A 27,280-nucleotide genomic window follows, 5' to 3' on the forward strand; every position below is an offset into this window, starting at 1 on the left:
GCTCATTTACTGAAAAAATGCAACAGAGGGTCAAACACATATGCTATCTGCATACAAAAGGAATAATTAAGTATTGTATGGTAACAGAGGATTCACACCCCCATACATATCACCACACCAACCACACTAAAACTATTTATTATTTTTTCCACATCTTCAGCACACAACTAAAATATATATATTTTTTCTCATTTTCTTTTTTTTTTTTTAAATCAAGGTCAAACTGCATCAGGCAGACTATATAATACTTTCAGCGCACCCCTTTTCTATTGCAACTCTGCATAGGGCAGAGGGTGCAACACATAAGAACCTATTACTTTATTCAAAATATGATTTTTTTTCTTTCACTTTAAAGGGATTTCCACGTGGGACTCTGCAGTAAGTGCAGATTTCCAGCACCCTTTTCTATTTTGGAAGTTTTTACAAATATTTGATTCTATTCTCACTGATTAAAGTATCATAACTGATTACTCTTAAGAGGAATAGCGCCACATCTACACCCCTTCCCATTCACATTTATTTGCTCCACCTGGGTGGTAGTAATATGTAGAGGCAGCAATTCCTTTTTCACCTTCTTTTTGACTATCAAAAACCTTTTTTTACTTATTTCACCTCAGTCTCCTGTTTTGTGTACTCCATGGCGCAGTATGGCCGCGTACACACGCGGGGACTGTTCGCTCAACTTTGTCCGTCAAACAGTTTCAGCAAACAGTCCGCTCAAAATTAGCATGGACGGACTTGCCCACACACGACGAACGAACAGTTTGCTGAAACCGTGCACGATGACGTGAACGGCACGTACGACGGGACGGAAAATACGACGTCCTATACACTGCATTACAACTTTCGGCGTATAAATCCTTTCTGAGCATGCGCGGAACTTAGTTTGACGAACAAGCCTACACACGAGGGGACTGTTCGCTGAAACCAAGTTTCAGCGGACAGTTTTTCGGAATTTCCGAAAAACTTTGTTCAGCAGACTGTTCGCTGAAACTGTCCGCTGAAAGCCCACACACGGGCGGACTGTCCGCCGAAACACTGTTCAGCGGACAAAGTTGGGCGAACAGTCCCCGCGTGTGTACGCGGCCTATCACACACCATTATTACTTACTGATTACCTTGCACTTTGTATTACTTATCACTGATCTCTAAACTCTGCATTACTTACTACTGTCCCCTGAACTCTTCAAACCCTGCTAGGTTATTACCATGTTGTTCAGGTAGATCCCCACCAGGTTGCCTGCCCTCGCAACTTGCAGTTTCTGATCCAACTATTCATTTTTTATCATGTCAAAGTGTGTTTGATGAGAATGTAAGGCCATTTGTCTGAAAGTTGAAGTTGAAATTAATTGTAGTGCCACCCCCTGAAGGAGCTGTTTGAATATGCTTGGTTCTGTACTCTGCCTCTCAACTCCAAGAACAGTCCCTCTGGCACACCTAGTAAACAATGGCGATGCAAGCACAGTAATAAAGAGACACAAACTGTGGTGAACCAGAAAATTTGTTTACTGGGAGATTTTCCACCAACAAAAAAACAGTAATAAGGTGACCCAGTAGTTGGAGATAGCAAGACTCTGATTTATAATAGTATAACACAAAGCCACATGCAGTTTTCAAATAGCACAATCAAACCAACTTAAATGGCTCTAATGTGGCCTATGTGCTCAGGGATGAAGGGAAACAGGACTGGCTTAATGAGGGTCAGTCCATTTCCCTAAAATCCAGAAAACACAGGCCCAGGTGGCAAACACATGATGCAACAGGCATTAATATGAATTATCAACTTTAGGGTTAACGTTAGAGTTCCTCCTTAGTGAGTTTAACTATGAACACTGAGTCACTGCTAAATTAAGAAGAAACAGGAAAGGCCTCAAATGTCAAGTATCTTCAGCTAGAGCTGCATCGGTACACTTGATGTCCTGTTTGACAGGATGAGCAAAGTGTATTTAAAGATATCCTGGCAGACAAAGTGATGTAAGTATGTTGGCAGTATCCTGGCAAACAAGATGGACACTGTGACTCCTCAGCAGAGTGTAAGTGTTTCTACAGGTGTAGGCACAGGTAAGAAAAGATTGTCTGTATGCAGTGTCTTTAAGGTGGGCAAGTGCCCGCTCACCAATCCTGCGACCAAGGGAGATGTCCTGACAGACAGGTTCTTCAGGTGGCCTGACTGGCTACCTTGGTACAAGAACACCTCATGTCCTCAGGAACACCTGGAGATACACCCAGAGTCTTCCCTCAGATGGAAAGGCTGAACCGTCTGACCATAACACTATGGCAGAAGGCATAACAACACCTGGAGCTGTGGCAGGAAGGTCCCCCTGATGGATAATGGCAACCCCTCTGGTCATGTCCGTCTTCCCTTCTCTCCTCATGGTGTTTCCTCACCTTGTGGTCAGATGCTCAGCTCCCAGGCAGTCTTTAGTCCTTCCCTCTCCTGTGTGCAGGCTAGGGTGTGTAGTCTCTGCCCCCAGGGATTGCTATGGGGCTGCTGGCGATAGCGACTACATATCCCACAATGCTTTGCAGCTGCTGGAGTCTTTTTGGTAATTGTCTCACATCCTCCTACCAATTGGGAAGCAGGGGAGGGAGCAAGGCAGGTAGCTGCCTGTGTGAGCGCAGCTCTCACACTGTGCAGAGTCAGTGAGGAGATGGAGGGGGAGAAATCCCACGCAGCAGGTGACAGGGAGAGCCTGTCTGTGTGTATCTCGTCAGTGGCCAGCGGGAGGTGCAGGGCCTCAGAGTGACAGAGCAGCACCTACTGCAGAATATTTCAAAATGATAATGATTTGAAGCACACTTGCAAATCCACCGAGTAATAGCTCAAAAAGAAGAAATACAAGGTATGGACTGGATGCAAGCCCCTAATTTGAATCCTACCGAAATATTGTGGGAAATTTAAATTGTACATGCAAGGAAACCCACAAACATCTTGCAACTGATAGACGTTTGCATGGAGGTGTGGTCCAAAATATCAGAGACTAATAGGCAGTTATGTAAATGCCCTATAAAATAAAATTTTTGCTAAATGGGACAATACAACTTTTTGAGGCCAAGAGTATACTTTTTCCACGGTACATACAATATATTGTTATTTTTGCTGAATAAATGATTGAAAATGCAAATTTTCATTGTGTTTTTTTTTTCAGGCATTCACCTTTTAACTGTAGAATATGTATGGGAGGCAATAATTTTACAATTTTGTGCGCCACATCCAAGGTTATAGACCAGAATCTTGGAATGCCCCTAGTGGTGGACTTTTAAGGCACATACAATAGATATCAAATTTTAAAGATACAAAGAAGTTTTTTTATTGAAAAGATTAAAGGAGTACATAAAGCAAGGAATGTATAAATACACTGATAATCTGTACATATATAGGTTAGTTAAAATACCCTACGCGTTTCGGAGAGACTAAATCTCCTTCTTCAGGGGGTATGTACAATTGTAAGAGATAATCTTTTGAAACAGAAAATAAGATATACATTAGAGAGAAATTCCTATCTTCAAGAAAAACGTGTACATAGTATATTCCATATACTTCACTATTGTAATAATCACTTACATATTCATAATAGTGTGTTGAATAGACATTCCATCAGAATTATGATTAAAACACGACAGAAAACCAGGGAGGGTGTTGCCGATGGTTGTTTTGCCCCCCTGAGACCTTCCAATGTGGTCACTCCGACAGTAGGGGCCTAAAGACCAGCAAGATGTCAAAGAGAGACCAAACCCCTAGCATTGATGGGTAGTTGGAGCTGAAAGCTCCCAACCTGGGAGAGACACTGGGGCAAAGCAAACGGTCCTAGGTAGGAAAGAGTAAGACAAAATAAGATATCATTTTTCAAACCCATCGCAGGGAGAGGGATAACTAGGTATATCAATGCATAAGTAAGTAAAATAAAAATGAATAAATAAAAAAATAAAAAGAACATCATACCTGAAAAACAAAGCATAGTCCTAGAGGTGATATCAACACATAGAACAGCACCTAAAGGAGTTTATATTTATAACAATATTATAATTGTAGTTATATATTTATTCTCAACTAATATATAGTAAATAAGCCAGAAATATTGTGGTTAGGCAAGCCGCTATGGCTGTCAAAATGAGTCATATGAAAATATGGATCTGATCCTATAATGAAGCGTTTCTAAAAGACACTTCTATAGGGGTCAGACTAACATATTGGTCTTTAATGTTTAAATATGATATGTAGCCAGACGGCACTATTAAAGTGACCAAAATATTACAAAGGCCACCATATTGTACAGATATCTTATTATAATTATTTTAGATCGTGTTAAAATAAGGGGTAAGGTAATTCTAATTAAGAAAAGCCAACAGAATTAATTATAATAAACAAATAAAACAAATAGGAATTATGCTAGTAGAATTTGAATGCCACCAATGATGTAAATATATTTCATTCCTTAATAATTATCATTAAATTTAAATGTAATTTTAAATTTAAATTATGCTAGTAAAATTTAAATGCCATCAGTGATGTAGATATATTGATATATTTCATTCCTTAATAGTTATCAATAAATTTAAATTGACCAAATATTAGTTATTATTATAAAAAATTCTCTCATTGTTTTTACATGATTTTATCTGGAAAGAATAACCTGGGCGGCTTGGTGTGCCGGGCGCTGCCCCGGGAATACGTACCCAACATAACACAGGAAGGATGATCAACAAACAGGTGGGGGCTAGATTGGGATCCTCTATCGGAGAGAAAACATATAGAGGGACAAAATATTATACAAGTGGGAAAAAGAGACCATCGGCATGAATTTAAGCATAAGCTCTCAAAACATGTTGCATGTATAGGACACAGCACATATAAGCCTAATGAACAGTATACATGATAAGGTGATAAATGAATCATACATACTTTTAAATTAGCACGAAGCATATTAGATGTACAATAATCAACACAACTATGCCTAGTAGACAGTATGCATGATATAATAATAAATGAATTATACATAATCTTAGTTATACATAATCTTGCCTTTTAACTGTAGGTACTGTTTGAATGAAGGGCTAATGTGTTCCTAGCAAATATGTTGCAAAAGTGAACAATCCCCAGGTGTGGATTGCTTTTTAACATAGGTAAATACTTCTGTGATTTAAGACATCTGTAAAAGCCTTTATCACCCATTAGGCAGCACATTTGAACAAATGTCAGACTGAGGCTGTGGCACAGAAGACCTCCAAAGATTAAAAACATGCTACAGAAAACCACAGACACGCCGCATAGGATTACAGACAGGAAACACAAGAATACAGACATGTTCCTGGGGATTGCCAGATGCCCTCTTTTGTGCAGTATTTTATACTGAATTTAAATAGATTCCTGTAAACTGTACACTAGAAAATGTCTTATTGGTTGGCTATAAGTATTATACACAAAGCAATACATTTCTAAGAGAAATCAAAAGAACTAATTTATGTCATGAATGATAATGTCATTGATACACCAAGTAAGTATGTAACCCTTATTTATTCACATGGGGAGGTAATATTTGGGTGCCCCCTTTATGTTAAAGGGTCCTTCCAGATTCCCATAAGTACCTTCACGTAGACCCACACAGCTGCTAGGCCAGGGTTGTGGGAAAAATCCCCCATGTTGAGGGCAAGTGGCCTGGTATGCTTTAGGATGGGGCAAATGCTCAACTCCCACTTTTCTGGCCGGACAGGCTGCATGATCAAAATAAAAAGGGTCTGGCATGGATTTTTTAGGGTGACCCCACGCTTCTTTTTTCTTGATTTTCGTGTGGGGTCACCCCCTGACGGGTCTGGTATGGAATTTTTGGGGGACCCCACGGCATTTTTTTCAGGTGAGGTCCCCCTTGACATCTGGGTCTGGTATGTGTTTTTAGGGAAACCCCATATTATTATTTTTTTTTGTGTGGGTTACACCATCACCATCTATATCAGACCCTCATCTAGGATAAGGGTCAGGTATAGATGAATGGAATTCCCAGCCTTTTTCTTACGAACAGATTGATGCATCCATCTTTCTGATGCAACCATCATTTTGATGACAAATTAAATTTCTTTGTAAGTGTTGCTATAGTAGGTTGTATACAGTACATTGTACAGATTAGCAACCTCACAGGCAAGGTCAGGGCATCTCCCAAGAATTTTATTTATAGGAATCTTTGTATTCCTAATGTTGAACCTAAAGCATTACTAAAATAGCTGCTCCCCACAAAACAGACATTTAAAAAATGTTTTTTTGCTTTGGCAAATGTCCCCACAACAGTGTCTAACACTCCATTTGTTTGACAATGCCTTGCCTAGTAGTCTACAAAATGACTATTGATGTTTTTTACCATTCACCTCTCAGTGACTTCAATGGAGTTTGGATTTGTCACCCATATTTTACCTATTTATGTAAATTTAGGTATGTTCAGTTCAGGTTAAAGCGGGGTTCCCATTTAAAAAAAAAATTAAAAATTAAAAGTCAGCAGCTACAAATACTGCAGCTGCTGACTTTTATTAATGGGACACTTACCTGTCCCAGGGTCCAACGATGCGGGGAATCGAAGCCCTGCTCGTCCCCCCCTCCATTTGGCGGCACTGGCATTGTAACTGTGGGTGCCCGGCTGTGGCTTCACAGCCAGGCACCCACTGCACATGCGCGAGTGGCGCCGCATGCCGTGATTGGCCGCGCAATCAACTGGGACCTGTCACGTGTCCCAGATGATTGACAAAAGGAAGGGGGCAGAGCTGAGCCCTTACTGCACCAAGGGGAAGTGATATCAAGAGCCCAGGCACTGAAGGAGGCAGACTACAAGGGACCCCCTAGCAACAGGCATTTAGACGTGAGTAAAAAAAAAAATCCAATTTTTTTTTAGACACATTCATGATTTTTCTTTTTTTTTTTTTTGGGGTGGAACACCACTTTAAGTTAAATAGTCTGCATCTCCACTGTACTCACAGTCCTGCAGCACCTTAGATTTAATTGTAGTTTTTGGTGCATCCATAACATGGGCTTCTACTGCACCACCCATGCAATTACGGTCTCCACTGCATCTACAGTCTGAGCCTCCAATGTGCCATTTCTGTACCCGGTACTTCCAGAATCCCCCCTGCATAAAGCTACATGGTGCCCCTTTCTTCTTTCATGTTCCAATACCTGACACCTACCCGCCTCCATGACTGTGAGTACCTGTTGCATAACCTGTGGATAGTTTGCAGCCAAATCTAAACTCCTGCGAGGGGATCCGTGGAAAACACCATCTACATAAAATAACTACATCTTATACCGCGTACACACGACCGGACTTTCCGGCAGACTAGGTCTGATGGTCTTCCTGACGGACTTTCGGCGGAGTTCCGAACGAGCGGACTTGGCCACACACAATCACACCATACTCCGACAGATTCGACCACGATGACATACGACTGGATAAGGAAGTTCATAGCCAGTAGTCAATAGCTGCCCTAGTGTCGATTTTCGTCCATCCGACTAGCATACAGACGAACTGATTTTTCGACCGGACTCAAGTCTGTCGGAAAGATTTGAAATATGTTCTAAATCGAAAGTCCCTCTGATTTTTTTTTTTTTTGAGGTCAAAAAGTCCGCCCGTGTGTACACGGCATTAGATTCCTCTCTCAGGAAAGGCATGGATGCTTTTGCTCATTGAGGAGCAAGGTGTAGTTGGACTTGTATTAACAGGGGTGCTTTCCATTGATTTCCAGTGCTCAGTTTTGTTATATTTATGGTAGGGCCAAAGGCATGACTTTCTATTACACAAATGAAGTCCGACATGCTAAGATGGACAAATTGTTATGAAATACTTGTAGGACTCAGTCAATGTCTGTGGCAGCACTTATTGCAAACATTAATCCATCTTAGCACAGCTATATCCATTAAAAAGGTTTTATTGATTTATACTTCAAAAAAAGGAAAAAAAAAACACAATGCATATATCCCTTAGGATTAATTTGTTGAAAGCAAATAGTATGTTCACTTTTCAAGGGAATTCCCCCCTAGCTATGGTTAATCCCCAGGCCCATGCACTGTCATGTAGCGAAACATGACTGTCCTAAACTAAATGCAAATACCAATTAAAAAAAAAAAAAATTAGTACAGTATATATGAATTTCACGTCTCATTCACTTGAGCCCTCTAAACAGTGCTTCTCTGTGGATAAGCGTTTGATAAGCAGGGAGGAGGCTCTATCTCGTCTACTGACCACCTGTTTAAACCCCCAAGAAGTCACACCACCATGCACTGCACATGGTTGTAATGCTGTACCATGCAGTTTAATGGGTTAAATTCAGTGGGTGCTATGGCACTGAACTTGACGGGGTGGGGGGTTGGGGGCAGTTTTCGATGCACCCTGGCATGTTTACACTCCTGTCCGCTGTCTTTGCATAATTGGCTTGGGCTCAACTGGATTTTTTTACTGATCTTCAACTGCAATTGTAAATGAGGCCTTAGGGAGTTGCATCCCCAAATCATGTATAAAGGTGTCTGCTATGCAGTTTGCATGTCTTAATGACAGGTTTGCTTTAATGAGCTCAAAGCCTTAAATAACTTAACAACGCACTTTGAAGTCAAAAGAAATTATCTATTTTCTTGGAAACCCACTTTAATCTGTATTTTTTGCCTCGTTTTAGATTTTCATTTGTATTTTGTGTCTGCATGGCAAAACCAGACGATTGATGACAAAATTATTATTAAACATGAAATACATGATAAACGCCAATCATTCTACTGGATTTTACTCAGCTTTGATATTATAACATAGGTTGTTAGACCATAAAGATGTAGGTTGGACTAATGAAAGGTGAACGCTCATCTACTGTATGTCTTAGCCCTTGTACACACGGTCGGACATTCCGACGGAAAATGTCCGATCGGACCGTGTTGTCGGATAATCCGACTGTGTGTGGGCTCCATCAGACTGTTTCTGTCGGAATATCCGACGGACAAAGTTTTAGAGCTGGGCTATAAAACTTTCCGACAACATGATCCGATTGTGTGTAGAGAATTCCGATCAGACAAAGTGCCACGCATACTCAGATCAAATTCCTAGACCAAAGCTATTGGCTACTAGCCTGAACGTAGTTCCGTCGTAACGAAATAACGTCATCGCGTTCTGAACAATCGGATTTTCTGACAACTTTGTCCGACCGCGTGTAAGCAACACAAGTTTCGGACAAAATCCCACGGATTTTGTTGTCAGAATGTCCGACCGTGTGTACAAGGGCTTATACATTTATAACGTACATTCATATCAGACAAAATGCTTTTAAGTCTGATTAATAACTTCTGGGCTGAAAGGGAATAAATACATGCATGGTGAATGGCATTGCAAGTTCTTGTAAAGGAAAGCAGCAGAATTTTTTCCTTTTTCAGTTGTATCACTGTGCCTGTGCCTGTGCCACGGACTTCTTAATTCTGAAATAAAACAAATAAATTAATTCATTAATTTAAAAAAAATGTTGAACAAACAAGAAGCTTAATAATACAGAGGGCAATGTTGTTCCCAAATAAAAAATATTTTTAATCATATCTCTATTTATTATATATCTTAAATTGAATTATCACAGCCTATAGGCTATTTTTCTCCTGATAAGTCTGGTGTTCGGTCACTGCAAATACTTGTATGCTTTGCTGATACTGGCAAGCATGTACATGATTGTTTTAAAAAAACGATTGTTTGGCAATCAGGTCTATCTTTGGGCACCTTTGGATATGTATAGTTAATAGTACAGCATCTCTAATAAGTCACAGTGTCCTCATTCTTCTGAGTAGGGACGCCCTCCCAGTTAGGCACTACTCTTCCCACCAATGCACTGTTCATTTCAATGGTAAGTTTGTACACCTCTTGTCCCTCTAGCATTAATATATAAACTTTTGGAATGAATGGAGATCACAGCATGCATAGCCCTATCTGGGAGGATTTTGAGGAAGTTGTGAAGCACTGAGCAGGTCACACAGTAAAGATCTCAGAAGAGTGGGGACACTTAGTTATGTGGTTTTCTGGGGGTTCTGAGGGAGGGCTTAAGGTTCACCCAGGGTAACTGCACTAAAAATAAAGTTGCCCTTTAATTACAATAAGTAAATAGTAGAGCAGTTTGAAGAGAAGCTTTAGCAAACAATAATAATCAGAATACAGATTCATTTAGTCAGTTAAAAGATTAATTACATGTATTTGCATGTAACTGGTCAACTTTCCTACAGCATATGTACTAATTCAGTAAGCCAGCATAAAGTGAATGATTATGTGCACAATGCTGTAAACTATTAGCAATCAGTCAAGATTATTGTGTCTAATTGATTCAGTGGATTGCTCTGCATTACATTACTGTACTCAACAACTATGTTTGTCATTCTTTGTACTGTCCCAATGGACAAGCCCAATCCGCTGCCCTTTGGGTGCTGGAGCACATGGGCCTGTTCATCCAACACTGTTCACCATCTATTAGACACATAGAAAATCCCTGATACCCACAGAGTTAAATAATGGAACTGATTATTTATATGCTATGCCTGTAAGGATTCCGTTCACCTGTTGGTGGCACTGTGCTGCTTTGGGCTGTCTGCTGCAGTTCTAGTGTGCACCAGCAGGTGTCCCCCAGAAGCTAGTAGGCTGTAATAATCAGCCACACCTGCATTCAGCCATTGGGTGGCTATTTAAGGCTGCTCTTCCCTTACCCCGGCGTGTCACTATTCCGATCGCCTCCTTGTTGCCATTCATGCCTGATACCTGTCCTAAATAGGGATGAGCCGAATGTACGTAAGTTTGACGCAATCATCGGGTGTTCGCCCGTTCATCAAACAGCAAACAATATGCGCCGTTCGCGGCAAATTCGAAAGCCACAAATGATATTAAAAGTCTGTTACTAACATGAAAAAACAAAAGTGCTAATTTTAAAGGCTTATATGCAAGTTATTGCCATGAAAAGTGTTTGGGGACCTGGGTTCTGCCCCAGGGGACATGTATCAATGCAAAAAAAAGTTTTTAAAACGTCCGTTTTTTTGGGAGCAGTGACTTTAAAAATGCTTAAAGTGAAACAATAAAAATTAAATATTCCTTTAAATATTCTGCCTGGGGGTCTCCTTGGTTTGCCTATAAAGTAGCACATCTTTCCTGTGTTTATAACAGTACCATAGAGCCCCCCCCCCAATCAGTCCATTACCAGGCCCTTTAGGTCTGGTATGGATATTAAGGGAAATCCCATGCCAAAATTTAGAAAAAAAATGGCGTAGGGGTCCCCCCCAAAAGTCCTACCGCCGCTTCAGGTCTGGTATTGATTATAAGGGGAACCCCAAGCCAAAATGAAAAAAATGGCGTAGCGGTCCCCCCAAAATCCATACCAGACCCTTAACCGAGCATGCAATCTGGCAGGCCGCAGGAAAAGGGAGAGTGGGAGAGCGCTGTACCACGACACATGCCCTCAACATGGGGAAGATGGTTCGGGGTCCCCCCCAAAACACCTTGTCCCCATGTTGATGGGGACAAGGACCTCATCGCCACAACCCTTGCCCGGTGGTTGTGGGGGTCTGCGAGTGGGGGGCTTATCTAAGTCTGGAAGCCCCCTTAAACAAGGGGACTCCCAGATCCTGGCCCACCCCTATGTGAATGGGTATCGGCTACATTGTACCCCTACACATTCACCCAACAAAGTCACAACATATTAAAAATGACAGTAGACAATTTGGGACAAGTCCTTTATAACAAAAAAACTGTCCCGCGATTTCCATTCATCTTCAATCACAGCATCCAATAATCCGATAAGAAAAAAAAACTCTGCCTCCATGGGAGGCTCCCGCTGACTGAAGCCTCTTTGCGATGACAGCTGCTCTATAGCTTAGGGTGGGACCACCCGGTGACGTAAATGGATGACCCCGCCCTCTAATGTTATATGACATCACATAACTTTAGAGGGGGGTGGGGTCACCCGTTTTACGTCACCGGGTGGCCCCACCCTCAGCTATATGACAGTTGTCATCACGAAGAGGCTTCAGTTAGTGGGAGCCTCCAACAGAGGCAGAGGTTTTTTGTTTTTGTTTTTTTATCGGGTCGTTGAACACTGTGATTGAAGATGAATGGACATTGTGGGACAGTTTTTTTTTTTTAACAAAGGACTTGTCCCAAATTGTCTACTGTAATTTTTGACATTTTTAATTTTGACACTTTTTTGGTTGAATGTGTAAGGGCCTCCCAATTCCCAACCCCCCCACCCATGTGAATGGGTATCGGGTACATTGTACCCCTACACATTCACCCAACAAAGTCTCAACATATTAAAAATGACAGTAGACAAGCCCTTTATAAAAAAAATAATTTTAAATAAAAAAAACTGTCCTTTGATGTCCATTCATCTTCGATCAAAGCGTCCGTTGACCCGATAAGAAAAAAAAATGGGAAAAAATCTCTGCCTCTACGGGAGGCTCCCGCTGACTGAAGCCTCTTTGCGATCACAGCTGTCATATAGCTGACGGCGGGGCCACCCAGTGACGTAAATGGGTGACCCAGCCTCCTTCTAACGTTATGTGACGTCACATAACTTCAGAGGGGGCGGGGTCACCCTTTTACATCACTGGGTGGCCCCTGCCCTCAGCTATATGACAGCTGTCTTTGCAAAGAGGTTTCAGTCAGCGGGAGCCTCCAACGGAGGCAGAGGTTTTTCCGTTTTTCTTTTTTTTTATTGGGTGATTGGACGCTGTGATCGAAGATGAATGGACATTGTGGGACAGTTTTTTTTTTAATGAAGGACTTGTTCCAAATTGTCTACTGTAATTTGTAACATTTTGACACTTTTTTTGTTGAATGTGTAGGGGTACAATGCACCCGATACCCATTCACATGGGGGGGTTGGGATCTGGGGTCCCCTTGTTAAAGGGGGCTTCCAGATTTCGATAAGCCCCCCGCCCGTAGACCCCCACAACCTCCGGGCAAGGGTTGTAAGGATGAGGCCCTTGTCCCCATCAACATAGGGACAAGGTGCTTGGGGGGGACCCCAAAGTACCCTGCCCATGTTGAGGGCATGTGGCCTGGTATGGTTTAGGAGGGGGGTGAGCTCTCCCCCCTCCTCCCTTTTCCTGTGGCCTGCCAGTTTGCATGCTCGGATAAGGGTCTAGTATGGATTTTGGGGAGCCCCTACACAATTTTTTTTCAATTTGGCTCGGGGGTTCCCCTTAAAATCCATACCAGACCTGAAGGGCCTGGTATGGATTTCGGGGGGAACCCTATGCCATTTTAAAAAAAGATTTGGCGCAGGGTTACTCTTAATATCCATACCAGACCTGGGGGAAAGCTCAGCTGTTACTTTTAATGGCAGAAGCCATACTGTGAGTGCAGGGCTTCCACATGTCTGAAAAAAACTCTGGTCAGCAATTTATAAGCGTGCTGTTTCCCTATACGCTGATTGCTTGACAAAGGGGCAGATGTGAGTAGCAGTCCCACCCATCCCCGACATCAAGGTTTTAATCTGACAGCTGCACAGAGAACATCCAGTGGGTTTTCTGGCCAATCCCTGGCTGTGCTTGATATTCACACTTGTGCTGTAAGTTACTACATAATTAACTTATGGAGTAATTCCGGACAAAGTCCTTGTGCAGCGGGATAGTGGGACAGTGTTATAAATGCAGGAAAGTCCCGCCCAGTTTGGAACTGTTGGGAGGTATGATAAAACAGCTGAGACTGGATACTGGATGTCCTACTGTGGAGTGTAAAAAAGGAGAATATATATATATATATATATATATATATATATATATATATATATATATATATATATATATATATATATATATATATATATAGTCTGATATTAACATTTTGGGTTATTTTGCAAACTGAGTTAATCTTAAATGCTGTAAATGCTGATTATACCTTTGTTGAATTACATGTAAGTAGACACCGAAGATAGCAAGTACACATATCAAGACTATAATTTTTCCAGCAAGTACGCTTCCATACAACTTTAAACCTGTGAAACAAATAATGTTTATTACAAAGAATTATATATATTTTTATTAATTTTTTTGATCATAATGCCATGTGGACCAAAGTAAATATATGAAAATATGAATACCTGGAATAGTTAACATGCCCAACAGCTACAGTATATGAATAAAAGCTTTTATTATTGTAGCACCCCTACGTTTATGTAGGTTTAGGTAGGTGCTTAGTGTTTTTTTTTTGATAGTGCGGGATATAGAGACAGATAAAATTGGCCAGGGTCTTGCTCCTTTTTTGGCCTGGTTGTTTGTTTGGGGATGGGAGTGTCAGAGTAGATGGGGGTGTGGCCGTCTACACTTGGGCTCAGGGATACCTCCTCTGCTTGACAGTGGATTTTTCTGGAAAGAGAGGAAGGACTGAGGCCTGAGTGGCTGGAAACTCATGTGAGAGAATTGACCAATGGTTATTTTCTTTGGTCAATGAGAGGTCTTTCATAAAAAGGGGGTTCACATGCTCCAGTGGAGTCGAGAGGGAGATCACCAGGAGTCTGAATGCTGGAGGGCTGGGGGTTCAGAGACCCCGGAGCCTCCGGAAGGAGGCTTGAAGGCCCGGGGGTTCAGAAACCCTGGAGCTGGATAGCCGGAGGAGGAGTCCAGGGAGGCCAACGTCTGGTCCCTGGAAGAAAAGTCGTCATGTAGTACTGAAGGAAGACCGAGTGTCCCACGCAGGGATGCGCCGGACAGCAAGGAGGAGGAAGTAGGAGGTAAGCGGACAGAGAAAACTTTCTGTGAGTAACATGGACTGTTGATTGGGAGAGAGCAAAGGGAGTGCAACCCAGTGGTGCTAATCCATAAATGAATATTGTGCATCCAAGGACCACAGTATCAAGCACTTTTCCAGGTCTGACGGGGATTTGATAACAAGAGTCATGGAAATAGGCAGTGTGGCCTGTGACTTTGGAGTCTACATCCACAGCATTATTCAGCGTAATGCTTTTCTGCCCATATTGGAAGTGCCAAGGTCTGAAATAGTAATTGGAATCAGGAAAGGATCGCTAGAAGGGTGTTAACTACCAAATACTACGGCAACAAATCAGTACCCTTTTTTGGATTCAAAGCTGGGGTCGGATGGGGCATCTCATATATTCCATTCAACAGCCCACAGATTTACGCCTAGAATAAAACCTTATAAAATTCAGAGTTTGTTTGGTGTCCTGATGTTGCATGGATGATTGAAAGCGGGGACATTTGACAAAAAGGTAATGAACAAACACAGCAGCTCCTAAGGGTGTAGTGCACTACACTATTTTTTGTTTTTAAAGTTATTAGTGCTAATGACGGGCTGTATAACATAGTAAATGCATGGTCACGGCATAGTGAATACATAAAATTGTGGTCATTTATATCACAGGAATCATTCTTAAAAGCCTGATTTATAATATGACATGCCCCTCTTTAACATTTTCTGCTCGGTTTTACTTGTATGTGGTTGAAAACTTAAGCATACCTTGTTTAATAACGTTTTCTTTTATAAAAGACAATAAAAATGGAAGAGCTCTTAAACATATCTACTAGGATAAATGTCTGTGAAACTATACCTGCTTTTGACAGAATGCTGTCTTTGGAAGTATTCTCCTGGCATTGTCTTTGGTCTCTTCCTAAAACAAGGACATCATTATATTTCAATTAGAATTAAAAAAAAACAACTGATTTGCTACATTATAGATCAAATCCATACTTTGGGCTTAAAGAGGAACTGCAGTCTGCTCACATAATTTGTAATGAAAACATCTTTGCCATTCTGAAGCTTCCCTCCAACCACTTTGCATATTACTTTATATATACTGTCATTCTGTACTTGCCAAATATGCAGCAGAAATCTCCCTCCACTAAGTTTGGCTGCAACCATTGTAACTGTGGGCAGCTGAATCTGCTGCCTGTTCACTTCCTGGATTTACACAGAGACACAGAGGCACACCTCCAGCTCTGCAGCTCACATTGGCCCTCTTATGACTCAACCCTCCTCCCTTCCTGGCAAACTCTCATGAGAGTGAGAGAGAGAGAGCTGTGTATGATGTCATAAGCCTAGGCTAATGACGAGACAAGAAACAGGAAGTGGGCTGTATAAGGTATTTACTGGCAGAATTTTTTTTTTTAAAGTAAAATCTAAAAGAACCAATTGCCTTCAGAAGTCACCGAATTAGTAAATAGAGTCCACCTGTGTGTAATTTTTTTCTTTAAATACTCTTTATTAAACTTTTCCTTTATCTTTTTTTACACAACACATACATACAATTTAATAAATAAAACACTTGTTTCCAGTTATCTTGATAGTTCACAAAAAGGAAGTAAACAGGGTCACTTTTCCAGCGCTTAGGTATAAAATTACGGTAATCCTAATTAAACTAAGCAGCTGCTATATAGATACAAAACATTATAACATTTAAAACAAAATAAATCAATTGATAGTATGTGAATTTAGGTGAAAGATAGTTTGGAATATCTGTGCGACAGTTCATATAAAAAACATCAGCTGTTTGGACGTTCGACCATCACCCTTCCACTCCCTTAGGAGTTGCACTCACCGAATTCCCAATTAACAATCGCCTTTGCATATATATTAAGCTTTTACGATCGCTGCCAAAAGAACATCAGCCCAGATCTCCAATAATGATCAACCAAAGGATATCAAACGTTCTGGTCCTATGATTCGCTCAGAAACCTTTTAAGTAGCTCGGGCACAAAGAAGGAAAAAAATCCTCATAGTCTGAAACTGTAAAACTTTTACTCAAAATAATCCCCTTCTCTTATGCCAATGCACTTACAAACATAATATCAAAGCGTTCAGTATAAAATATTGCACTGTGTATTCAGTTCCGATACTCTCACCGCCTCTCGTGGAGATATGATTGTTCTTGGTGGTTCCCGGGTAGGAGAACGGAGCCAGTGACAGATGCAGCAACCGGTGTGGTCATGCCTTGATGTGTTTCATCATTCTCTCTTTGTCAATAGGCCCACACGGCACAGACTTTATAGCCTACCAGTTTTGTACATTAACCCCTTCTGCATATCGGTGCACAATCCTCACTGGTTCCCACCACCAAATGGTCAAACTCGCACTATACAACCCTATGTGTGATATCTACCAAGGGTCAAACAGGCATTTTCATAAACTATGGGAATGGTGGTCGCCAAAACAAGCAGATCAACATGTCAGTGCCTGTTCAAAAGAAAGCCGTTGTAACCACTGTCCCCCAAAGTTTCCAAAATTAAATACATGCACATACATACGAAGAGCTCCACATATCAATTCATGATTAGTTAAAGTGGTTGTAATCCCTTACAAACCACTTTGACCTACAGGTAAGCTTAGATTAAGGCTTACCTGTAGGTCAGAGAAATATCTCCTAAACCTATACGGGTTAGGAGATATTTACCTGAAGGCATGTTCTGTAGACAGCGGCGCTCAGGCACACTGGGCAGGCCGCAGATCGCGGCGATATGCTGTGAGTGTTGGCTCCTGTGCGCATGCGTGGGAGTGACGTCATCGCTGCTCCGGCGAATCACAGCGCCGGAGCAGCGAGACCCACCAAGAAGATGGACGCCCGGAACTACAGGGGACAGCGGTGACTTCGCTGGCTCCTGTGTCAGGTAAGTGACGCAAAATGGACTACTATGTGATGCATAGTAGTCCATTATGCTTTACCTTTGCAGGGAATCAAAGCGGAAGTAATCCCCTCTTTAATATAATGTATTTCATAGACTTTAAGCAATAATAATAATAATAAAAACTTGGTATATTAGAGGGTGACTGCACAATCAAAAACTCTATCCATTAACATAAATCTGTTCGATAATGTAAACAGTTAATTAATCGATGACCTCCAATAGTTTTCTACATTATTCATTCTGCAAACATTATTATTTCAAATGTGTCAGCACCGCAGAAAAAATTGTAACCTAATGTGACCCAAATTCTAAAATATTCCAAGAAAAAGAATTATTAATAATAATAAGAAAAAAATGTATATTTGTTTTAAAATTGTGACATAAGTTTTAAAATTAAAAATTGGTTCTAAAATATTCAAATTATATTGAACATCACGTAAATGAAACATGTTAAGTGTAAATGATATAAAATAAACCTAAAATAAAATTTATTAAAAGAGACTGGATCTTAAACCTATAAAATTGAATAGTATTTTAATTCCCACATTCAAAACCACCTCTGTAAACCAACCTTTAAAGGGGTGCCCCCACCCTAAAGGGAAACCCAAATTTGAAGGAGGGGAGGGGGAGGGTATGTTCATACATTCATGACTAACGGGACAAATAGAAAGAACTACTATAAATTCCTCATGTATTCTTTTCGCTTGTACAGATAAGCATATGTCCATTATGTTAGATGTAAGAAGTAAAAAATGAATGAATGTATTAGTGGTTAACCTACTTTCATTCACATGACTGAAATAGCTAATGATAACTAGGGTTTATATATCAGAGACCTATACAGTAATATATCATGTAACGTGAACTTGATCAATAATCACTAATAAAGCAGTTAAGCAATTAAGATTGAGTTCAACGTTCAAACCTGAAGGTTGGAGAGTTTTAGTGAGATATATCCATTTTGTCTTATACATGGATATCTCTCTTACCATATTTGAACCCCTCCATGTAGGGCTTAGTTTCTCTATGCCCCAGAGCAAAAGACCTGAAGGGTCTCTATTGTGTTTGTGTCTGAAATGGAGTGCCAGACTATGATCCTTGCACCCAATCAGGATGTTATAAATGTGTTCTGAGACTCGTTTGGCCAGAGTTCTTTTTGTACTTTTGTATGTCTATATACATAAGGCTGCACGGGCACTGTAACGCATAAATCACGTGTGTAAAGTCGCATGATATACATTCATTAATATCGAACTCCCTGCCATTCGCCATGGAAATAATAGACCCTAATCCTCTAATATGAGTGTTGGTCTGTTGGCACGCCTTACATCTTCTGCAGGCATAGAAGCCATTCCTTTCCCAAAATATTCTCGATTTTTCGGGTTGAATACTTTTTTAACGACTCTATCCCCGAAAGAAGGTGCCTTCCTATAAATGAACATTGGTTCCTTAGGTAATGCTTTCTTGAGGATGTTGTCCATACTTAGACTCTCCCAGTGTTATTTGAATATCTCCTCTACCTCTCTAAATTGAAACTGGAATTTACTGATGAATCCCCACTCTTATCTCTCATCTTTAGCTCTCTCTTTGTCTTCCAAACACAGGGTTTGTGAAAATTATCCCACTTGTTGAATCCAAAACATCTGTTTGATATTCGATCTCCACAAATCTGTTTTTTAAGATTTCGGATTGGGCCTGATAGTTAAAACCATTTATCATTTTCCTTCCACTTCACAATTACGTGCCACTTTGTGTTAGTCCATGGGTCTTCAAACTATGGCCCTCCAGTTGTTCAGGAACTACAATTCCCATCATGCCTAGTCATGTCTGTGAATGTCAGAGTTTTACAATGCCTCATGGGATGTGTAGTTTCACAACAGCTGGAGGGCCGTAGTTTGAGGATCCCTGTGTTAGTCTATCACAGTTACGTTTTTGGTTGTGATATGACAAAATGTGGAAAATTTCAAGGGGTGTGAATACTTTTTCAAGGCATTGTATATACAGTGTGTGTGTATATACAGTATCTCACAAAAGTGAGTACATCCCTCACATTTTTGTAAATATTTTATTATATCTTTTCATGTGACAATGATGAAGAAATGACACATTGCTACAATGTAAAGTAGTGAGTGTGCAGCTTGTATAATAGTATAAATTTGCTGCCCCCTCAAAATAACTCAACACACAACCATTAATGTCTAAACCGCTGGCAGCAAAAGTGAGTACACCCTGAAAATGTCCAAATTGGGCCAAAGCGTTAATATTTTGTGTGGCCACAATTATTTTCCAGCACTGCCTTAACCCTCTTGGGCATGGAGTTCACCAGGGCTTCACAGTTTTCCACTGGAGTCCTCCTCCATGATGACATCACAAAGTTGGTGGATGTTAGAGACCTTGCGCTCCTCCAACATCCATTTCAGGATGCCCCACAGATACTCAATAGGGTTTAGGTCTGGAGACATGCTTGGCCAGTCCATCACCTTTACCCTCAGCTTCTTTAGCAAGGCAGTGGTCATCCTGTTTGGGGTCATTATCATGTTGGAATACTGCCTTGTGGCCCAGTTTCTGAAGGTAGGGGATCATGCTCTGCTTCAGTATGTCACATTACATGATGGCATTTATGGTTCCTTCAATGAACTGTAGCTTCCCAGTACTGGCAGCACTCCTGCAGCTCCAGACCATGACACTCCCACCATCATGCTTGACTGTAGGCAAGACACACTTGTTTTTGTACTCCTCACCTGGTTGTCGCAACAAACACTAGACACCATCTGAACCAAATAAGTTTATCTTGGTCTCATCAGACAACAGGACATGGTTCCAGTAATCCATGTCCTTAGTCTGCTCTTGTCTTCAAAAAACTGTTTGCAGGCTTTCTTGTGCATCATCTTTAGAAGAGGCTTCCTTCTGGAACGACAGCCATGCAGACCAATTTGATGCAGTGTGTGGCCTTTAGTCTGAGCACTGACAGGCTGACCCCCCCCCCCCCCACCCCGTCAACCTCTGCAGTAATGCTGGCAGAAATCATATATCTATTTCCAAAAGACAACCTCTGGATATGATGCTGAGCCCGTGCACTGAACTTCTTTGGTCGACCATGGCGAGGCCTGTTCTGAGTGTAACCTGTCCTGTCAAACTTCTGTATGGTCTTGGCCACGTGCTACCGCACAGCTTCAGGGTCTTGGCAATCTTCCTATAGCCTAGGCCAACTTTATGTAGAGAAACAATTCTTTTTTTCAGATCCTGAGAGAGTTCTTTGCCATGAGGTGCCATGTTGAACTTCCAATGACCAGTATGAGAACGTAAGAGAGATAACATGAAATTTAACACACCTGTTCCCCATTCTCAGCTGAGTCAGCTGAGTCCTTGTAACACTAACGAGTCACCTGACATCGGGGAGGGAAAATGGACAATTGGGCATAATTTGGACATTTTCACTTAGGGGTATACTCACTTTTTTTGCAAGTGGTTTAGCCATTAATGGCTGTGTGTTGAGTTATTTTGATGCAACAGCAAATTTACATTGTTATCATTGTTATACAAGCTGTACACTTACTAATTTGCATTATAGAAAAGTGTAATTTCTTCTGTTGTCACATGAAAATATATAATAAAATATTTACAAAATGTGAGGGGTGTACTCACTTTTGTGAGATACTGTATGTATATATATATATATATGTGTATATATATATATATATATATATATATATATATACACACACACACACACACACACACACACACACACACACACACACACACACACACACACACACACACACACACACACACACACTTATGCACACAGAATATACTGAAAAAAACACATTCACTTATTCCTAAAAAAGCAAACACTTCCCCAGCTTGGCAGTGTCAAACTGGAGGATATTTGCTGTTACAGATAAGTCCATCACAGTTAGTTTTGGGCATGAAACAATTATGTTCCAGAAATGATTGTCATTTGAAATGCATTTCTCTAACAAAATGTAACTAGGCTAATTACTAGTTAGTTTCTTTAGGCTGTACATTGCTCCTTGCTTTAGGCTACCCTTACACAGGCAGAATAGGCTAGTTGAGACTTCATGTCAGCCATAGAAGCCCTAAAAGACAACTGTCTTGGCTGCCCAAGGTGATAGACACTGGTACTGTCCATCACTCAGGTGAAATAAAAATGATCACACAAGAGTTGCATCCATACTATGGTGCACATATCAAACAATCACAACTTCCATCTTGGCTATTTAAAGTGGTTGTAAATCCACAAAAAACAAACAAAATAAACCTGTGCAAAACAAAGGCATAATGAGCTAGTATGCATAGCATACTAGCTCATTATGATACACTTACCTTAGATTGAAGCCCCACAGTGGTCCCACTACACAGCTCCAGCCAGTGGCATCGCTCCCGGAGTTACTTCCTGGTATTGCGGGCTCCGGTGCTGTGATTGGCCGGAGCCGCAATGACATCGCTACTGCATAGGAGCCGCCACTAACGGCACACTAGCTGAAGCAATGTCACGAACGAGCCATTGCTTCAGTGCGCATGTGCTGATGACGTCGGCACATGCTGATACAGGGGATGTCTCCTAAAGCATGCAGGTTTAGGAGATATCAGGGGTAGCTACAGGTAAGCCTATTATAGGCTTACCTGTAGTAAAAAGTGGATTGTAAGGGTTTACAACCACTTTAATATAGTTAAGCATTCAATAGAAATGTCAGGTGTACAGTACGTACCTATCTGATTACTTGGAAAAATACTAAAGTCAGCTTTTTAAATATTTACCAAGGCGACAATTTCCCTTTTCTTTCTGTATAAAATTACCTGGGGACCATGCCAGTGCAAGGCATTTTCTTCAACAGGGTAACAGTGCAGCCTGCAGAATTCCCTGCAGTGAAATAACTGCAGCATTGTTAACCTAATGAACTCTGCACAGTCACACAAGCAAAGTAGAAGGGATCCTAATTAGCATTGTTACCACTGGGAACCATCTTTCCCAAAACTAGTGAGTTTTGGCCATGCTTACAGTATCTTCCACCCTAAGGTGTTGTGATTCACAGCATAGCACTGCCCATACCACCTGGAGAGGAGGCCATTGGAAATTAGGGAGCTTCTATTATCCTTCCTCTCAGCTGCAATGGCCGGAAGAGTGTGGTAGAGCCCAGCCCCTGAGATGACATAACGGAGGCTATGAAGGGGATTTCCAGCATAAGGTACTATAATTAAAAAAAGGAGTGCCCATAATTAGGGGCAAAGAGCTGAAGATAAAAAAAATGACTATAGGTGTACTTTAAAGTGGATGTAAACCTTCACATATATCCCCCATGAAGAAAACAGACTTAGATGATACACAGAGATGAAACAATTCTCCCTATATACATTTTCTACAGCTTTCTACACTCTTAAGAATGTGCAGATCGTGTTAGAAATTTTTCTCCCTGTTTCAGAAGTGGGTGTGGCGTCTGGGCATACACTGTGTGTGTGCTGATTGGAGGAATGGCACACACCCCCCCTCCACATAGGCAGAGAAATTAAGAAACTTGCAGAGCTACAGTGTGAATAGGCCAGCTCTTTGCTTATATATCTCTAAGCTGCCTTCCTGACACAAATTTCCAACTGCTTTTAACTCCTGTGTCAGAGAACTTGTCAGAAGTTATCATACTGATAACAGAGGAATGGAAGCAGCAGAAAGACACGGTACTTAGTGCTTTGGAGAAAGATAAGTAAACACTACAGATATATGTGCCTAGGTCAGATTTCATGAATGGGGTTTACAACCACCTTAACCACTTGCCTACCAGGCACTAACACCCACTTCCTGCCCAAGCCATTTTTCAGCTTTCAGCGCTGTCGCACTTTGAATGACAATTGTGCGGTCATGCTACACTGTACCCAAACACATTTTTTATCATTTTCTTAACACAAATAGAGCTTGCTTTTGGTGGTATTTAATCACTGCTGGGTTTTTTATTTTTTTTCTGTCAGTAATTTTTGTAACTAAGTAAGATAGGCGGCACTGGTGGGCACTAATAGGTGGCACTAGTGGGCACTGATAGGCAGCATGGATAGGCGGTACTGATGGGGATTGATGGGTGGCACTGATGGGTGACACTGATGGGCATTGAATGACAACAGTGATGGGCATTGATGAGCAGCACTGATAGGCGGCACTGATTGCCAGCACTGACTGGCATCACTAATGGGATCTGATTGCTGCCACTGGTGGGCACTGATCGCTGGCATTGGTGGGCACTGTATGGTGACTGTATGGTGACACTATTTTTCACTATTGTAATCAGAGCACTGATGATCAGTGCCCTTATTACATTCCTAAATGCCTCCCTGGGTGGAGATGCCGCTGATTGGCTCTTCTGTCAGTGTGAGGCGAGGAGCGCTGATTACCAGCACTTACTTGTTTACATGTGACCGGCTGTGATTGGACACAGCCGATCACATGTTTAAAGAGCCACGGACGCGGCTCTTTCCACAGATCGGTGTCGCGACGTGTTGATAGCTGCGCTGCGTGCCCTCTCGGGCGCACGAGAGTGGCTGTTCTGGGACCCCGTCATATGTCGGGGTCCCAGAACAAGGGCCCCACTGCCCTGCTGTCATTTGACAGTGGGCAGACGCCAACCAGTTAATATACTGATGTGCTAATAATTGTATTAGAATTACACATCAGTAATGGGGTTGTATTTAAAGTGAACCCATGCCTAGGCTATGTACATTAAAGTATTTACATATTCTGAACAAGCAGTAAAAGCACCCAAAACAAGCACTTATTCACCTCTGTATAGACATCGTAGGGAAATTAAAGAGTAACTCCACTTTTATTGAGAAAAAACATTCTCCTCTGGGTGATCATGTACATTACAAGAATTATAACAAACTTTGTTGCAGATTCCTACCTTTTGTTATTCTGAAGAAATCCTTGTGTGTTTGCCTGTGTCCATGTGGTAAGTGTATTTAACGGGAGTTGTTTCATAATTATAAACAAGCTGCTGCACCTGCAGGGCTTGAAAAAAAAATTGCAGGGCCTGCATCCCTTTAGATGTGATTTCCTATCAGGAGTATCGCACAAAAAAATGTAATTTTGTTGCAAGGGATGCCAGAAATCAGACATTTTTTAATGCAGGCTTCAGGGAAAATCAGTGAGTCAATCACACAAGCAGGAAATAACATACCTGGGGCCGTTATGTACATATTCTGCTACGTTGCATTGTATTTTACAGAATATTATAGAGTTGCGGATTGAAAAGGAAAGGTAATTTTTAACCACTTGCCGCCCGCCATATAGCAGAATGACGATGGCAAAGTGGTTTCAATATCCTGATTGGGCATCATATGATGTCCTAAGGATATTATGCCACTGCGCTCCCCCGGAGGGCACACATTGCGGCGATCATTGTTGCGGTGTGTCAGTCTGACACCTTGCAACACCGATCTAGGTAAAGAGTCTCTGACGGAGACTCTTTACCATGTGATCAGCCGTGTCCAATCATGGCTGATCACGATGTAAATAGGTAGAGACGGAGATCGGATTTTCCTCACTCGCATCTAACAGACGCAAGTAGAGGAGAGCCGATCAGCAGCTCTCCTGACAGGGTGGTCTGTGCTGATTGTTTATCAGCGCAGCCCCCACCTCGGATCTCGCCCAGGACCACCATCATGCTGCCCAGGACCACCAGGATGGCCATCCATGCTGGACCACCAGGTATGCCCCTCCTAGCCCCCAGGGAAATGCACATCTGTGCCCAAGCAGCTGCCAATCAGTGCCCACTAACAATGCCTACCACTGCCAGTGCCACCAGGGATGCCCATCAGTGCCTCATATTAGTACCGTGTATCAGTGCCCATCAGTGCCACGTATTAATGACCATCAGTGCCCTGCAGTGCCGCCTATCAGTGCCACCAATAGATACCCATCTTTTCAGACTTTCAGTGCCAATCAGTGTCGCCTATCAGTGCCCATGAGTGCCCAAAAGTGCCGCCTATCAATGCCCATCAGTGCTGCATATCAGTGCCACCCATCAGTGCCACCTACCAGTGCCCATCGTCGGTGCCCTTCAGTGCCCACTCATTGGTGCCACCTGATCGGTGCTGCCTTATCAGTGCCCGTCAGTGCCGCCTTATCAGTGCCCATCAGTGAAAGAGAAAACTTACTTATTTACAAAATGTTATAACAGAAACAAAAGAAAAACCGCAGAGGTGATCAAATACCCCCAAATAAAAGCTCTATTTGTGGGAACAAAATTATAATAATTTAGTTTGGGTACAGTGTAGCATGACCGCACAATTGTCATTCAAAGTGCGACAGCACTGAAAGCTCAAAATTGTCCTGGGCAGGAAGGTGTGTAAGTGCCCAGTATTGAAGTGGTTAAAAACATTCAAATACAATATGAACAGGTTGCAATTTTGATGCAGTGCGGAATCTGCAGCAAATTTGCTGTAAATTTGCACTGCATCTAGTGTGAATGAGGCTAAATTTCACAACAGAATCACTAAAATGTTTTTTTCTGCTTACTTTCTATTGCAACAGAATCTTGGCATGTTGCCAGCCCTCTGCCAATAAATACACAGTAGGTGTTTCTATGCTGTTAGAAATCAACTGAAACTTGACTTTAAAGTGGATATAAATCCCCCCAAAAAATGTTTCATTAAGACTCATATCTGTTACAGCAGAGGATGTCATTTCATCTGTGCCCAGTCTTGCCATGAAGAGTTAATCCAGTTCTGAGCAATCCTCTTATCTTTCTTAAAAAAATTAAGATAGAAACAGACACACAGAAAAATAAGTGTCTGTTCTTCCCCCTTGCTGTGAGTGACAGGTGATTTACTTATCTCATGCACAAGTGTGAGAGAGGCATTCTGTGTACTTCACAACCCCCCTCCTTTCTTCTTCAGCTCTCCCAGGATTGGCGGCTCCACACCTCAGCATGATTGGGCATGCTGAAGTAATGTGGTGACTTTCCTGGGTTTTGACTGGATGTTAGTGATCATGGGGCATAATCCACAAGACCAGCAGAAGTTCAGTGTAAGAAATATCGATGCCTGGCAAAGGGGAATGTAGAGGTGAGCGTTGAGTCTACATGTATTCTGCTGCATATGTTTGGTAAAAAATACCAATAAGCGGATACTGATTGGTTTGCGCAAAGGTTATAGCACCTACAAACTATGGTATATATATTGGAATTTGTATTCATTTTTTTTTTATACTAGTAATGGCAGGTATCAACGACTTATAGCGGGACTGCGATATTGCGGTGGACAATCTGACACTAACTTACACTTTTGACACTTTGTGGGAACCAGTGACACCACTACAATGATCAGTGCTAAAAGTATAGACTGTCACTGTACTAATGACACTGGCTGTGAAGGGGTTAAACTTCTAGGGCTATCAAAGGATTAAATATGTGCCTAACCAGTGTTTTTAAGTTTACTATGTGGTGCTTTCACTGGGGGATGTGCTGGTTTTTATTCCATGCTTTACAGGGAAACAAAATCCAGCACATCCCCACTGACAGGACAGAGCTCTGCCTTGTTTACATAGGCAGAGCTCTGTCCTGTCTTCCTCCTCGCCGATCAGTGGGTGCCGGTGGTGATCCATTGACCAGCACTTGTTGATTGGCTAGTGCTGTGACTAATCACAGGCCTAACAGTGTGCTC

General features: G+C 41.6%; 1 protein-coding gene across 1 annotated transcript in view; it reads right to left on the minus strand.

Moving 5' to 3' along the window:
- Positions 1 to 1,488: 1,488 nt before the first annotated feature.
- Positions 1,489 to 27,280, minus strand: part of LOC143956684 (Fc receptor-like protein 5) — a 106,068-nt gene continuing 80,276 nt past the window's right edge. Inside the window, exons 7-9 of the mRNA XM_077466878.1 lie at positions 15,541 to 15,600; positions 13,875 to 13,971; positions 1,489 to 9,430 (exon numbers count right to left, since the gene is read on the minus strand). Coding sequence (XP_077323004.1) covers positions 9,394 to 9,430; positions 13,875 to 13,971; positions 15,541 to 15,600 — 194 coding nt within the window. The 3' untranslated portion in view covers positions 1,489 to 9,393. The remainder of the gene's footprint in view (positions 9,431 to 13,874; positions 13,972 to 15,540; positions 15,601 to 27,280) is intronic.

This window comes from Lithobates pipiens, unplaced genomic scaffold (assembly GCF_037356315.1).
Source record: "Lithobates pipiens isolate NorthernLeopardFrog02 unplaced genomic scaffold, aLitPip1_a1.2 Scaffold_4, whole genome shotgun sequence".
NCBI lineage: Eukaryota > Metazoa > Chordata > Amphibia > Anura > Ranidae > Lithobates > Lithobates pipiens.